Source organism: Ostrea edulis, chromosome 2 (assembly GCF_947568905.1).
Source record: "Ostrea edulis chromosome 2, xbOstEdul1.1, whole genome shotgun sequence".
NCBI classification, from domain to species: domain Eukaryota; kingdom Metazoa; phylum Mollusca; class Bivalvia; order Ostreida; family Ostreidae; genus Ostrea; species Ostrea edulis.
Window position 1 is genome coordinate 63,674,105 of NC_079165.1, and position 17,368 is coordinate 63,691,472.

Below are 17,368 nucleotides of genomic sequence, written 5' to 3' on the forward strand. Positions count from 1 at the left end.
TATATCGGGGAGGAGGGTGTCATCCTCTACTTACAACATTAATTTTCTATTATTTTTACATGCAAATTTGGTTATTTTCACGTGTATGAAGTAAACTTATACATTGGGATTTTTTTTATTAACGTTAACATATTTGTTGGCGTGATTGCTGTGAAATTATACAGCAATATCTTTGCGGCCTTCTGCACTGTTGATAATGACGCTTCTCGAATATACTACCCGGAAGTCTTAAACTACTGCTAAGCAAGCGCACTACGTTCCGGATCAAGGAAAGATAACTCATGTTTTCGGATTGGCCTATAGACGAATAGGGAAACAGCAAGAAGACCTCCAGTGAGTTTGCGCCCGGTGCTTGGAAACTCCTACTGATACAGAAGAGGTACTGGTATACGTTATATTTACATGAATGCAATAACATTAAGAACATTTGTATTAAACATCTTGAAATAATTAAGAACATATAATTGGAAATTAGTAACGAAATATCTTTGACATTTGCTTCCACATAGGACAATTAAGGTTTAAAAATGGATAAATTAATTCTTCATGTCAGGAACACTCAGTAGATGAATCCCTACTAGACACTTCTATAAAAATATATTATATTCTTTCAGTTTGTAGCTGCAGCTGATGCCACATTTCACGTGTCAATAGCCTCCCTTGGTTCATCAGTTGCTGAACCCGATGATGAAGATGAACAGGAGGATGAATCTACAGTAAGATTTTAAATATTATACAAAATGTAATATTATAATTAGCATACTTGATTCTGAAAAATCAGGCCGACTCGAACTTTAGCTGGGTATACCCGGCGACGCACTGACAATCAAATGACCCGGCTACAGTACAGTAATGAAAATGACGTTTCATACAACTTTCAAAAATATACCACCGAGTGGATACAGTTTCTGAAATTGTAAAAATAGCGCCATGGATGCTTAAGGGACCACGTACTTCATTGATGAACACATAGAACATCAAACCCGATAAAAGCCATTCGATTTTTAATCACTTCTCGCATTGATGAAACGAACATTTGAATAACGAAAATTGTTGCCATATTCTTTTTTGCTATGTGTTTCAAATGTTTTGTATTTTGATTTTTTGATTCATATTCAGTTTGAAGTTCATGCCTTAAACCGTTTTAAAATATATTCACAATCGAGAGATTAGAAGATACCAGCAATTATAGTAACGAACATTTCACTTTAATCTAATCAATGATAAGATGTAGTATTAACTTCGGAATTACTAGAATAAACTGTAATTCATGAATAAATGTTATACTTTATACACATGTAGGATAGTTTTACGTTTATTTGACACACAAGGAAGTTGTATAGACGTCGCGCACGGTACTGGTGTCACTTTACGTTACGCTTATAACGTCATAAATTGTGGCAAAATAATCACGAAAGCAACGTCACATTTTAAACGAATTCATTATCTCCAAGCTGTAACATCATAATTAAAGCACATGCATGATTTATCGTCAAAATAAATCTTTGTACGTGTATAGTGTACATTCATAAAAATTATGAATACTTAGAAATACTCCAAAGTATAGTACTGTATTTATTTCATCGTGCCCACAACAGCAGGCATGTCGTATGAAATAAGGGTCCCAGTTTCGATAGGTTTCGTTTCGCTAATCTTGACATCTATATGCGAAAATTTTGATTTATATGCGAGGAATCTTCATATTCATATGCGAAAAATTGTATTTTACTCTATTATATATAGAGAGAAGCTTCCTCTACTCTTCTGGAGTACCAACACATGTGGGACGCGGGACAAAATGAAATGTATATTCTATATAGTAAATTTTATGTACTTTCTGTAAGTTACATTCATTAAAATATTCGCGTTGGAATAATGCTTAGAAATAAGACATAAAAATATGGTAGAAATGTTTTTAAAAGGCGCTTTTGTAGAATAAGGACATTTCACTGGACACCGATAAAATCAATCTACTTCATGAATATACTCAGAATTATATAATACTGGCATACACTGTGCTCCACGATATATGTACGTTATAAATGTAACAAGTATAGTCAACTTATATATATTCTTTCAGCCTGTAGCTGCAGCTGATGCCACATTTCACGTGTCTTTAGCCTCCCTTGGTTCATCGGTTGCTGAACCCGATGATGAAGATGAACAGGAGGATGAATCTATGGTAAGAATTTAATATTATACAAAATGTAATATTATAATAAATATGAGATGAAAGAAATGAAGAGCAGTTTCTTTATGTTTAATTATATATATATATATATATATATATAGATAGATAGATAGATAGATAGATAGATAGATAGATATAAAAAAAAAAAAAAAAACAACTCTAAACACTTTGTAGAAATATTTCGACCGTGTTACCGGTCTGATAATGTAGTTAAACATAATATGTAAATTATATATCATATTATATATATATTTTTCCAGCCTGTAGCTGCAGCTGATGCCACATTTCACGTGTCTATAGCCTCCCTTGGTTCATCAGTTGCTGAACCCGATGATGAAGATGAACAGGAGGATGAATCTACAGTAAGATTTCAACATATGATATTATGAATATGAGATGAAACAACTGAAGAACAATTTGTTCGTGTTTTAACTCTGGTCTAATGACCAGTTACTGGTTCTATGGTAATGATAATGTAGTTAAACATAATATGTAAATTGTATCTATATATATATAACAATAATAATAATAGTTACTTTTCACAATGATCGGTAAAAGTATAGGTAAAAGATACACGAAGACGTTTAGTAAAGCTTTAGCGCTTTCATTTCAAATTTTCTGAAGATTTGAAATGAAAGCCCTAAAGCTTTACTAAACCTCTTCGTGTATCTTTTTTATTTTTTACCTATATATATATATATATATATAATTATGAATTATAATTATATACTCATATCATATATTTATTCCAGTCTGCACCTGATGATCAGTCATTTAATGCTGATGGCTCTTATGCAATACCAGACCCAGTTCAGGAAATGTCCATCCAAGAAGATGCCATTGAGGATATACCTCAGCAAACTGAAGATCCTCGGCCGGAGTACCAGATGATTGACTGTGGTACCAAACGAGGGAAGCAGAAACTTATAGACAAAAGGGGATTCCAGTACACATTGAGGGTAACAACTTATGTCTTTTTACTGTATAATTAATTGAAATCAAATGCTTAATAAATAATTATTTAGTTAATGATATCATTAATGGTGAAGAGATTTAAAAATATACAAGTTTATTAATTAATTTCAGAGGACAAAAGGAGATAACTATGCATACTGGAGGTGCAACAAGAGAGGGAAGACTCAACCCTGTCCAGCCACAGTAATTCAGCGGGGAGATGACTTCAATGAGGGAGGGAAGAAACACAACCATCCGGCAGAGCCAGGAATTCATCTAGCTGTGCAAATAACAAGCAAGGTAGGTACATTTTCAAATGCCTGTGTGTAGGATTTTAGAAATGTGCAGCAATAATGTCAACCAAATGATATTTTATAGGTAAAGCAGAGTGCATCTATGAATATCTTCACTCAGTCAGCCCCAAGGATTGTAGAGGAGGCGATGGCAGAGACAGGTGATATTGATGCTCCTCCTGCCAGCAGACCAAAACCATCCAACCTGATTATAATAATAGGAATAATTGGCCCTTTTTTCTTCGAAGACACCGAAGGCGATGCAGTGACGGTAAATTCTGAACGATACTTAAAGTTAATAAAATCAAAATTTCTACCAGCTCTTAGACGAAAAGTTGTAAATTTCGATAATGTGTGGTTTCAACAGGACGGTGCTACGCCACACACTGCAGGTTGTGTTCTTCAGTGGCTTGACAACACGTTTGGTGATCAATACATTTCTTATCGTACCGCAAATGTTTGGCCACCGCACTCCCCCGATCTGAACCCCCTTGATTTCTTCTTGTGGGGTCATCTAAAAGACAGAGTGTACTCTCCTTCCCCACAAACAACAAAAGACTTAAAAACAGCAATTACACGAGAAATAAGATCAATCCCTGTTGATACATGTAAAGCTTTAGTAAAAAACTTCAGAAATCGTGTTCAAATAATGTTAAAGACAAAGGGACGTCATTTGGAACATATGTTGTAAAATGACATATATTATTCCGAAGAAAGTTTTTGTTGATTAACAAGGAAGCTGTGACAAATGTATGCATTGACAAAAAAATTAAATCCTTTTTGATATATGTTGTAAATTTCATAATTGTAACTTAAGGTATTAAAATTTTATAACAGTTTAAAAGTGTAACATATGTTTTGGATCACCCTGTATAAAATAAGGGTACCCGTTTCGATAGGTTTCGTTTCGCTTCGGTAGATTTCGTTTCATTTCGATTTTTTGAGGGGGGGGGGAGGTCTCGTGAAAACTACGTGAATTTAGATTTTTTTTTTTTGGTCAGACGTTGAACTTTTGATCTCGTCCCTTATATCATAATTGGTAGTGTATATGGCGTGTAAAACGGTGCATTTATACACATATTGATTTACGAGTTAGAATTGACACCATGGATGAATTCATGGGATATGTTTGGAGGCAATGGTTTAATAATTCAATATTTCATGTGAAGAACTGGAGTGTATTTATGGCCTCTGTGAGAACAAACAACGATCTAGAAGGTTGGCACAACCGAATCAACTCCAGAATGAACTCCAGAGGACGAGTCCCATTTTACCTCCTATTAAAAGAACTGTGCAAGGAGGCCACTGCCATCCCCATGCAGGCCAGGCTGCTGACGGAAGGGAAGATGGAGAGACTACACAGGAAACAGTCCTCCAGACTCAATGGCAAACTCTTCAAACTTTGGGAGGAATACAATTGCAGACAGATCAGCACCACCCAGCTGCTGAGAAAGTGCTCATACTTATATGGACCTGTTGACATCTGATGTGTTGTGTTAAGTGTTAATTCAGCGGTGTTGGGGAAAAATGTTATTTATTTGATTGATTGAAACTGTATAATGGTAAACGTTTGTTTGACATAAGTAATGCTAAATAAACCACATTTAAAAATGCTTCATTTGGTTTTTACTTTACTTTACTTTTTTACTTTACTGATAATCAATTTGTATAGCAAGCAAAGCACTACATAGATAAGAAAAGTAAGCAATTAAAGCACTACACTTATTGATGCTCATCACAGATGCTCTATTTAAGGGGCATGGGCACGATTTGAGCTGAAAATTTTCAAATTTTATTTTTCCATTTTTATTGTGAATTGTGAGCTGATATTCAAATTTTTGCTAACAATTAGAAATACCTAATCTAAGCATTCTAAACATTAAAAATGGAAAGATAAAATTTGAATTTTTTTGGCTCAAATTGTGTTCATGTCCCTATACTAAAGTCAACATGACAGATTAATAAATATTCCACTATAGTCTTATAATTAGAGAGAAACTGATAATGATTCTCGTTGACAATATCATAACATTGAAATATGTTCAAATGAAATCAGTGATTTTTCTCATATAATTTTATATGCAACAAAACATTATTTCCATTTTGCTCTTTTCGAGTGAATAAACAACAAATAAACGACTTTTCATACAACATTAATGGTAACATTTGTTGGGACAAATTTTGTAAAAAAAAATTATATATAATTTGAATGTGATTTATCTTTGTATTGATGATATGTATATATTTTCAATAAACATAAACAAATCGCACCCTGTCTAAATTTCCTGCATGCAGTTTTATCCGCCCGCCAATGAGTCAACAACCCTCAGATTACAAACGTATATTGTCAGGATTTTTTTCCCCTCTTTATTATTTTTTTCTTGAAGTTTTATTTAAAGTTGGCACTGTGTACAAGCATAAAACAAATATTATTAGCTCTACAGAGCTCTTAAACCGACTATCACAGACAAAATAGAATACAAATATCACAAAGGACAATTTGAGAAGTTAAGAATTAAATACAAAATAAACAAATTCCTTTCACTATAAAATTTAAGCACTGAATCTAAACCACACCAGTGAATTGTTAAGAAGCACCATAACTGTTATAAATAAAAATTAGGAAAAAATATAATAATAAAATAAATAATATATAGCAGTTTACAAAAGCTAAAATAATGGGTAGTAATGCAAATGAAAGGATTTTGAAAATAATTTTAAAATATGAAGCATTTATATACAAATATATTTATAACAGACTTTTATAAACAATCACGGGTCTTTCGTTTTAGGTACTGTACTATGAACTTATTGTACACCCACACCGGTATCTGTTGTTTGTCTACTAAACTGCAAATTGTCCAATATTCCATTTTTAAACATAAAACAAAGTTTAACAAGTATCTAGTCATTGTCTAACAAAATTATTATGAAGTCCCGAAACGTGTTACCTGAAGTCCCGAAACATGTTAATGGAAGTCCCGAAACGTGTTACCTGAAGTCCCGAAACAAGGTAATCGAAGTCCCGAAACGTGTTGTCTAGTCCCGAAACGTGTTGTCTAGTCCCGAAACATCCGGGTCCCGAAACGTCGTTTAAAATAAGGGGCAGCTCCCACCCCCCTCGATTCTACGAATTACGGACGTTTCGGGACCCGACGTTTCGGGACCCGGATGTTTCGGGACTACACAACACGTTTCGGGACTTCGATTAACATGTTTCGGGACTTCAGGTAACACGTTTCGGGACTTCATAATAATTTTGTTAGACAATGACTAGATACTTGTTAAACTTTGTTTTATGTTTATAAATGGAATATTGGACAATTTGCAGTTTAATAGACAAACAACAGATACCGGTATGGGTGTGCAATAAGTTCACAGTACACTACCTAAAACGAAAGACCCGTCATTGTTTATAAAAGTCCGTTATAAATATATTTGTATATAAATGCTTCATAGCACCTTAACATATTTTAAAATTATTTTCAAAATCCTTTCATTTGCATTACTACCCATTTATTTAGCTATTGTAAACTGCTATATATTATTCTATTATTATATTTTTTCTTATTTCTAGTTATAACAGTTATAGTGCTTCTTAACAATTCTTACTGCTGTGGTTTAGATTCAGTGCTTAAATTTTATATTGAAAGGCATTTGTTTATTTTGTATTTAATTCTTAACTTCTATTTATACAGTATGCGTGTATATATGTTTTTGTGTTTTTGCATGCTTACCTTTGTGATATTTGTATTCTCTTTTGTCTGTGAAAGTCGGTTTAAGAGCTCTGTAGAGCTCATAATATTTGTTTTATGCTTGTACACAGTGCCAACTTTAAATAAAACATCAAAGAAAAAATAATGAGGAAAAAAATCCTGACAATATACATTTGTAATCTGCGGGTTGTTAACTCATTGTCGGGAGGATAAAACTGCAGGAAATTTAGACAGGATGCGATTTTCACTCATTGCATATTTATTGAAAATATATACATATCATCAATAAAAAGATAAATCACATTCAAATTATATATGATTTTTTTTAATTACAAAATTTGCCCCAACAAATGTTACCATTAATGTTGTATGAAAAGTTCATTTTTGTTGTTTATTCTATCCCCTCGAAAAGAGCAAAATGGAAATATTGTTTTGTTGCATATAACATTATGAGAAAAATCACTGATTTCATTTGAACATATTTCAATGTTATGATATTATCAACGAGAATCATTATCAGTTTCTCTCTAATTAAAAGACTACAGTGGAATATTTATTAATCTGTCATATTGACCTTAGTATAGTTCATGAAAGGGACACGGACACAATTTGAGTCAAACAAATTCAAATTTTATTTTTCCATTTTTAAAGTTTAGAATGCTTAGATAAGGTATTTCTAATTGTTAGCAAAAATTTGAATATCAGTGGTCAAGCTCACAATTCACAATAAAAATGGAAAAATAAAATTTGAAAATTTTCAGCTCAAATCGTGCCCATGCCCCTTTAATAGAGCATTTGTGATGAGCATCAATACGTGTAGTGCTTTAATTGCTTACTTTTCTTATCTATGTAGTGCTTTGCTTGCTATACAAATTGAACCAAATGAAGCATTTTTAAATGTGTTTTATTTAGCAGTACTTATGTCAAACAAACATTTACCATCATACAGTTTTCAATCACTCAAATAAATAAATGAATTATACAGTCCAACATTTCCCCCCAACACCGCTGAAGTAACACTTAACACAACAGAACAGAAATTAACATTAGATGTCAACAGGTCCATATAACTACGAGCACTTTCTCATCAGCTGGGTGGTGCTGATCTGTCTGGCATTGTATTCCTCCCAAAGTTGGAATAGTTTTCCGTTGAGTCTGGAAGACTGTTTCCTTTGTAGTCTCTCCATGTTCCCTTCCGTCAGCAGCCTGGCCTGCATGGGGATGGCAGTGACCCCCGTGTACAGTTCTTGTAATAGGAGGTAACATGGGACTCGTCCTCTGGAGTTCATTCTGGAGTTGATTCGATTGTGCCAACCTTCTAGATCATTGTTTGTTCTCCCTGAAATAGCATATAAATCAAAATGTGTATAAATGCACCGTTTTACACGCCATATACACTACCATTCAAACTTCCATATGATATAAGGGACGAGATCAAAAGTTCAACGTCTGACCAAAAAAATCTAAATTCACGTAGTTTTCACGAGACCACCCCCCCCCCTCAAAAAATCGAAATGAAACGAAATCTACCAAAGCGAAACGAAACCTATCGAAACGGGTACCCTTATTTCATACGAGATGCCTGCTATTGTAGGCACGGTGAAATAAATACAGTACGTATACTTTGGAGTATTTCTAAGAATTCATAATTTTTATGAATGTACACAATACACGTACAAAGATTTATTTTGAATTTTTAAACGATAAATCATGCATGTGCTTTAATTATGATGTTACAGCTTGGAGATACATGTAATGAATTTGTTTAAAATGTGACGTTGTTTTCGTGATTATTTTGCCACAATTTACGACGTTATAAGCGTAACCTAAAATTACAACAGTACCGTGCGCGACGTCTATACAATTTCCTTGTGTGTCAAATAAACGTAAAACTATCCTACATGTGTACAAAGTATAACATTTATTCACGAATTACAGTTTATTCTAGTAATTCCGAAAGTTAATACTACATCTTATCATTAATTAGATTAAAGTCAAATGTTCGTTCCTATAATTTCTCGTATCTTCCAATCTCTCGATTGTGAATATATTAACGGTTTAAGGAATGAACTTAAAACTGAATATGAATCAAAAAATCAAAATACAAAACACTAAACATTTGAAACACATAGCAAAAAAGAATGTGGCAACAATTTTCGTTATTCATATGTTTGTTTTATCAATGCGAGAAGTGATTAAAAATCGAATGGCTTTTATCGGGCTTGATGTTCTATGTGTTCATCAATGAAGTACGTGGTCCCTTAAGCATCCATGGCGCTATTAAAATAATTGTTGGTGCCGAAACATCTTAAAGTAAGTGCCGAAACGTCGTGGTACCGAAACATCTTGGTGCCGATTCTACATGCTTGATATCTTATAGAGTCGCAAATAAAAAGAAACAAGTTCTCCTCCCAGAATTGCATCGTACGTAAAATTGCAGATGATATGTACGTTACCAACTTAAATACGTAATTCTTCTATACAAATTATCTATTATAAATAAAAAATTTACTACATCTTATAGAGTCACACGTACTGATTCTGAGCAACGTCATATCGAATTGGAAAACCGCTATAAATCATTTCATATTCCTTATGTTATGCGTTAATTTGATATCACTGAAATAAAAAAATATATATACATGTTCTGGAGACAGTACTTTTCATTTTCGTGCATAATCAGAGTCCTAACTATATGCAGTTTATATGGGTAAATATATTTTAATTTCTTTTTAAAAGGTATACTTAGCTTTATAGAAAAATAATAATATTGTATCAAATACTATAAATAGTTGATATAGACGTCGGCGTCACTAATGCACACACATTAGCTGAGAAAAACAAACAAAAATTTCAATTTTCAGAGCAGCTTAATTATAGACCAATAACCATGACCAGTTCTACCTTTCTTAAAAAATAAATGTTAATGGAAAAAGTTAATTAACATTGATTACCCTAGCAGTTACAGAAGTGAACACCATATTGATGGTGTCAATTGTCGATGATGATAAAAATGGATTTTGTGATCGGTAACAACCACCAGTAGACAGTCTTAGAATTATTACAACTCCTCTCTCTCTCTCTCTCTCTCTCTCTCTCTCATATTCCTTTCTCTATTTTGTAGACAACTGTATGAAGTGCCAGTGGGTTGGTACGACATCGACAGGAAGCTATACACTGTGAACATTGGCAACACCGAACATGTAATTCAGGTACATGAAATGCACAAATATTATGGTAAATTATAATTAAATAAAAAAAAAAATTAAATTCCTTGCGTTATGTAAAGTAAGCTTCAACCACTCAAATCTTATCTTCCCAAGTCAAGGATTTCTGATCCGCTCCGCTCCACATAAACGTTTATGTGGAGCGGAGCGGATCAAAAACCCTTGACTTGGGAATATGTTCAAATCTCTAAATCAAGGGTATCATTCAATTACACTTATTTAAATATCAAGCCTTGATTTTTCGAAACAATCGTGTATTTTATCAATACTAGTAAAAATTTGTGCATTAATTATAATACAGTTTAATTTGTTGTACGTTGTGATGTGGAGAAATAATTTACATTAATGTTCTTTAAGCAATGTCAAAAATATAGACATTGACTGTTTATATTTAAAGGCATCTTTATTCGAATGATGAAAGCTTAATTTCTGATAATTTATAGGAATCAGTAGTCAACGGTATCGGGAACTGGCTAGACAACAGGAGAGTTTTGAGTGGACATGTGCTGACTGCAGCGGAACTACAGATGTTAACTTTGAAACAAATAATATTAAATTTCACATTTAACATGCCTTATACCACCTTCACACTCACGGATTTTTCTTATGAGTCCTTACGGATCTCCGACTCGTAGTCAACCGCAAGCATTCGTAAATCACTCGTCGGTATCCGTTAATAACTCGTCACAACTCGCACACACTCGTAGGGATCCGTGAAATTAGGGGCAAATTTTTTGACATGTCAAAAAAAATTCACGATTGTCCACGGATTTCATTTTCCGTAAATAACCCGTAAATAACTTGTAACAATCCGTAAGTATCGTAAACTGATCGCAAGAACACGTAAACTGCTCGTACATTTGTAAGAATCCGTAAAACACTCGTAAAAAGTTTTTTTAACGAATCTTTGCTGTTAGTTTACGATATGTTACGGATAGTTTACGAGTTGTTTACGGATTATTGCGAATGCCTAAGTGATATTTACGATTTCATTCACGTCGGGTTACAATCGCTTTGCGGATTGTTCAGAGTCATTACTAGCACTTTACGTATAGACACGATGACTTTACGAGTACATACTTAAACTTTACGATTAAGGAAAGGTATAAAAGACGTAAAAATCTGACAGTTTCTTTCAGTTGTTATCACGACATCAAAGAAGTAACACATCTTGCATACAATATACATACATGCTGTTACAAGTAATGTCAGTTGTCGAATGATGATACAAAGCCAATTGCGAACACTTTTGAGTCAAAAACGTAAACAATCGTTACTAACTCTTAACTATTCGTAACAGCACATTACATTATCAACACGTTAACAGGTGGTAATTTACGCGTAAAAGCTAAGCTAAATCGTAAATTTTCGTAAAATACTCGTAACAATCCCTAAATCGTAAATGTGTGCCGTAAATGCATCGCAAGAACTCGTAATAAACCGTAAATGACCCGTAAATACTTTTAAAACGTGTGGAATACGTAAGGATGCGTAAGAAAATTCCGTGAGTGTGAAGGTACCATTATCATTGGTATGCAATATCATCTAGTGCTTTTTCTTTATATATGTACTGTGTCAGTTGTGTATTAGTTTTTGTGTTAATATACTGGATCATCTGTATTGTAATAAAAATATAGTACAGAATTAAAATTGAACAGTGTTCCTTGCTTTAATGTAAAACTTAAACGGTACCAATTTTGATGCACCAGATTCGCATTTCAACAAATAATGTCAATAATGTCCCTTCAGTGGGTGCAGGACTTTTCGGCACCAAGACGTTTCGGCACTTTATTATTAAGACGTTTCGGCACCAAGATGTTTCGGTACCACGACGTTTCGGCACTTACTTTAAGATGAAGTCCCGAAACAAGTTAATCGAAGTCCCGAAACGTGTTGTCTAGTCCCGAAACATCCGGGTCCCGAAACGTCGGGCTCCCGAAACGTCCGTAATTCCCTTCAGTAATGCTGAAGCCTAAAACGTTGGAAATCCGAAATGATAATAAACTTTGAAGAGTTGGAGAAAAAAAAGATCAGTGCCAATAAATGGAGTCAAATTCACCCAAAGATTCACCCAAAGATTAGAGCTATAAGAGAGAGAGAGAGAGAGAGAGAGAGAGAGAGAGAGAGAGAGAGAGAGTCCTTAATTTTGAAATAAATTTCTACATTTTATCATAACAATTGAATCTAAATTATATCCATATTTTCAAGCTAGTAACGAAGTAAATAGCTAATGGACTGTTGAAACCCTTGAGGACTAACAGTCAACTATCACGATCCAGGGGTTATACACGGTTCGAATTTTTATTCACAAGATACGTTTTTCGACAAATATTGTCTCTTTCAGTGATCTGTTTACATGAAAAGATTATTTCAAAAGAAATATATTTATCATTAACTGTAATCTAAAGGAAATGAATAAATACCATGCACAATGCAATTCAGTATAAAAGTAAACTCTAATCAAATGTACAAAAATAACAGGTGCCGAAACGTCCTACACATTGGCCGATTCAGAAAGGCCCCTCAAATTTACAATATAATGTTAGTAAAACTAAGGATTTTTGCCGAAACGTTTTGGTGCCGAAACGTCTTAGTGCCGAAACGTCTTTGCTGGTGCCGAAACGTCTTGGTGCCGAAAGGTCTTGGTGCCGAAACGTCCAGAATTCCTCAATGTAGTAACATACATTGATAGTAGATACAATCACTATTAAAGTCTTGGGTACAACTAAGTACTATGAAATCCATAAAGTGCAAGTACAATTACCGTTCGATCGGGTTCGAAATCCTAATATTAAGCATATCAATTCAAACTTATAATCATTCGATGAACCCCATAAATAGTTTGGGATTGAAAGATGTGCAAAATTTTAGCTCACTTGATCTTTTCTGGCCTTAAGACCATAAAGTGAGAATATTCTTAATTAAGTCTAACAAATCCAGCTAAGTTTTGAAACAATTTTCATAAAGAAATAAGATTTTAGATAAATTATTTTTCATAAACCTGCAGTTTTTCAAAGATCTGTGCTAGATAAATCTTAAGGAGGTATGCTACACCAGAGAAATTTGATGTAGATGAAAAGTGGAGGATATGTACAACAATATTTTGAAGTTGAAAATTTTCAAATTTACTTTATTTTGTCAAAAAATACAGTTTTAGTAGAAGGTAATCTGGAAAAAAATTTAAAACCTCTGCTGGACTCCAACTTGCGACCTACAGTTCAGCATTCGGTATTCTAACCTACTGAGCTACTCGGCTAGGTATTTAAATAGAAAAGGAAAAGTCAAATATTGCTGATATTGATTTTTTCATCCATGTTTTTAAAGGAACGAAGTCAGCCATTATGACGATGTAGAGTACTACCTTAAGATATATTAAGTGATAAAAAATTTGACTTCAGAATATCTCACTATTCACAAAATATCTTACGACTAAGATCAATATTTACATTGAACACTGTAATTTTCTTATATTTCATTTCTTGTAAACTTTTAAAATTAATATGTAAAGTACATCCATGGTTTATAAAACTTAATTGAATACATACACTGTACTTATGACCTTGTGATCGATATTTGATTATCAGACAGAATTATCTTTTTCATCTTAGTCGTAAGACATTTTGTGAATAAGTATACTTTTTCACATTATCATCTTTTAAGTTTGATAATGGATTTTTAGTCGTTAGTCGTTTTCTGAAGCAAACTGCTTGTATAATGATATAGTTTTGCTCAAGCTTCTTTATTGTTAGGAACTGCTGTTCATGTGAACGATGCATGTGGCCCATGAGCCGCTCTGGTTTTTTTTTTCATTGTTATCTTTTTCTCTAGAACACAACATCCCCTCCCACAAACAACTGAATGTGTGGGGGTGGGGGGGGGGGGGGAGAGCTCACATTGGAATTACCTTATCCATCTGTTTGTAAATGTCTGTGCATTGTCTCAGATACTAGTTGGTGGATTTTCCTGAAAAATTGTACACTTTCTATTCACCATGAAGGAATATGAATCTGATGTATTCACAGAAATTGAACCCTAATCTTCATTTTACAGAAAATATCAATTCATGAACTAGTCATTTTTCACGGACAACATAATTTTGTCATGTCATGCTCTCATGCATATATCTAGATATAAACAAGTATTAGGTGTATTTTCTTGAAAATTCGTATTATTGTTTTGTCGTCTTTTCGCCTCGAAAGACGACAAATTAGGTCGCTAATTTGCGGGGTTTATTTGTCGTCTTTTCGTTTTGTCGTATTTTCGTTATTTCGGGGCAAAAAGTCGCTAATTGTCGTCTTTTCGCCTCGAAAAGACGACATATATTCCTGTTGTACATGACACAATGCACTGAGCACCAGGTTTTTGTTCGTCGTTTTTCCACCCCCAATTGCCCCTCAAATTGAAAAAAAAAAATTCCAAAATCTTGTTGCACATTTAAAGGTAGCTGCAGAACTGTAGCTCTCCGAAAAAAAAATATATCGACAGCTAGACCGGTCTGTCAACATAATTTTTTTTCGGAGAGCTACAGTTCTGCAGATAATTTATAGGGCACTACTATAATCTTTGGCTGCCGCTTAAAATAGAGTTCTGGGAACATGGGGGTTTTTTGGGGGGAGGGGGGTCGAAAAAAGTCGTTTTGTGACAACCCCCTCCCCATTTGGCCCCAGATTGAAAATGAAAATTCCAAAAAATTATTGCACATCTACAGGACACCACCTATCATCTTCCAAAAGATGGTTTGGCAACTGATTAAAATGTAAGAGTTCTGGGAACCACGTTTGTTTTGTGGGTTTTTTTTTTTAAAGAAAAAAATCATTTACCCCAGGGTAAAATTGAAAATTCCGAAACCTTATTGCACATCTACAGGACACCACCTATCATATTCCAAAAGATTAATTGGTTATTACAAAAGAGGAGTTTGAGAAAGAAAAAAGTGACAGACAGACGGACGGACTAAACAATAAACCCGAACTTGCTTTAGAAAATGTGGGTATAGCAATCGAGAAAGGTTTATTACTGTCACGGCATGGGTAAATGCGCACGTCGAATTATACCCAGCGCAAAGCTGTTAGAACGGTATAATGAGTTATATGTAACAAATTCTAGGTCTGATTAGGTCACGATTGCAAAATATATTTCGATTATATCAAAACTGATTAGCTGCAGAACTGTAGCTCTCTGTCTTTCCCAGAGTTTTACAGTTCTGCAGCTAACTAGTAAACTGACTAGTCTGAAGCTAGCAGCCATTAACCAGCAGCCAATAAGGCCATAGAAGATAGAAGCTAGCAGCCAATAAGAAAGTTCATCAAAGTACTGCGAATTTTCAGACGGAATACTAAAAAGCAACACATAATAAATCAAAATAGATAATTTTTCAAACAATTACTCAATAAATTTTTAATTACCGAGTTTCCTACTTGAAGGCAATTGAGCTAACCTGAAAGTTTCTGACGTTACATCACATAGAGAGATAAGGAATGTTAATAACAAATTAATCTTTGAAGAGTCCACAAAAGAAGTATGCAGACAAGGAAGTGGACTCCTAGGACTAGCATTTTCCGCCCTCAGTTTGGGGCTGTAGGGGTACCACCTGGGGCCAACAAACGGTGGGACCACTTTTCAGACCTCTCTAATAATTGACTATAGGGTATTGGAATAAAACAAAACTGATAAAACACTATAGAAAAATGAAGTCAAACAAATAGAACCATTAAAAGGGGTCATATAGGCCTTTAAGGGCAATTGAGCTCACCTGAAAGTTCATGATTTTGCAACATGTAGGGTCATAATGGAGGTTAATAAGAACTTGATCTTTGAAGAGTCCACTAAACCAATATACAGGTAAGGGTTCTCCTAGAGCTATCATTTCCCACCCTCACTTTTAGGCTGTAGTGATACCAAATGGGGCCTCGTGAGGGTGGGGCCACTCTTCAGACCATTCTAATACTGTGGAATCATTTTGGATCAGCTCTTTGGACGAATAAGGCATGTCCTAATTCGCTCCACTTTTAACATTGATTGGCAAGCCTAAAGACCAAAAAACGTGTAGTCTGCGTTGTAAATACGTTTGTAGATTAATGTAGCTGTAGTGCTAGATGTATTTATATGTAGTTTTTGTTATTATTCTCTGTTGATATTGGCCACATTATGTAATTCCTTTCGTTTGTCCTGAAGAAGGGACGGGTCTGGTTGTTCGTGTCGTTGTTCATTTTAGTGCTTAATATATATATATATATATATATATATATATATATATATATATATATATATAATGTGCACTCTCGTCAACACTCCCCCCCCCCCTTTCCAGAAAGATTCTGTAAATCAATACAAGAATAATGCTTTTGAAAAGATCAATTTCATTTTTATGCCCCCGTAATCGGATATATATATATATCTTTCTGGAAAAGGGGGGGGGGGGGGGGGGTGTTGACGAGAGTGCACATTAATTTTGTTTCGCCATCAACAATAATCATTCACGTTTCAATAATCATAATAAAATTTAAGGACAATACTTATTTTTGTGTTGTTTTTCTCCATTTTACTAATGAACATAATTGTTTTAAGTACTTCATACATCGTACATTCTGGACGTTTTTCTGAACGTGCACGCTACTTTGTATTATTCTAATATTTACATAGAGACTTTTTCTTCCCTGATTAAAACAACTAATATAACGTCATAATTTAACAAGTTAAAGCGATTCTCACGTTACACTCGCAAGAGAGAGAGAGAGAGAGAGCGCAAACAGTCAGCCTTATACACATGTAGTGAGACCTGTTCGGAATACACCAACATTGAATTTGAAAATTTAATCAATCGTGTGATCAGGTGTTTGTCCTGAATGAAAAAATGAATTAATTTTGTAAAACCTATATGCAACAGTAAATTACAAACAAATACACCAGGATAAGTACATATATATTATTTCTCTTCTACATCCTTATCTTTTTATGAAAATGTAATGTAACGCGTTCATTTGGGAG

The 17,368-nt window shown here is 34.0% G+C and overlaps 2 protein-coding genes across 2 annotated transcripts; both read left to right on the forward strand.

The window, feature by feature from the left end:
* The first annotated feature begins 1,819 nt into the window (after nt 1-1,819).
* On the forward strand, nt 1,820-4,454 carry LOC130051475 (uncharacterized). Its single transcript, XM_056153427.1, has 6 exons — nt 1,820-2,182; nt 2,452-2,553; nt 2,944-3,150; nt 3,278-3,445; nt 3,524-3,709; nt 4,440-4,454. Exons 1-6 carry the CDS (start codon nt 2,030-2,032, stop codon nt 4,452-4,454), a joined length of 831 nt encoding a protein of 276 aa, XP_056009402.1. The 5' UTR covers nt 1,820-2,029.
* LOC130052254 (uncharacterized) lies at nt 4,390-5,052 on the forward strand. The gene has a single exon (XM_056156692.1). The coding sequence runs from the start codon at nt 4,545-4,547 to the stop codon at nt 4,923-4,925; it is 381 nt and encodes a 126-aa protein (XP_056012667.1). The 5' UTR covers nt 4,390-4,544; the 3' UTR covers nt 4,926-5,052.
* Nucleotides 5,053-17,368: the final 12,316 nt, after the last annotated feature.

Coding starts and splice junctions, on each gene's coding strand:
- LOC130052254 (XM_056156692.1), top strand. CDS start 4,545: ATGGATGAATTCATGGGATATGTTTGGAGGCAATGGTTTAATAATTCA.
- LOC130051475 (XM_056153427.1), top strand. CDS start 2,030: ATGTACGTTATAAATGTAACAAGTATAGTCAACTTATATATATTCTTT. Junction 2,183..2,451: donor AACAGGAGGATGAATCTATG/GTAAGAATTTAA, acceptor ATATTTTTCCAG/CCTGTAGCTGCAGCTGATGC. Junction 3,151..3,277: donor GATTCCAGTACACATTGAGG/GTAACAACTTAT, acceptor AATTAATTTCAG/AGGACAAAAGGAGATAACTA.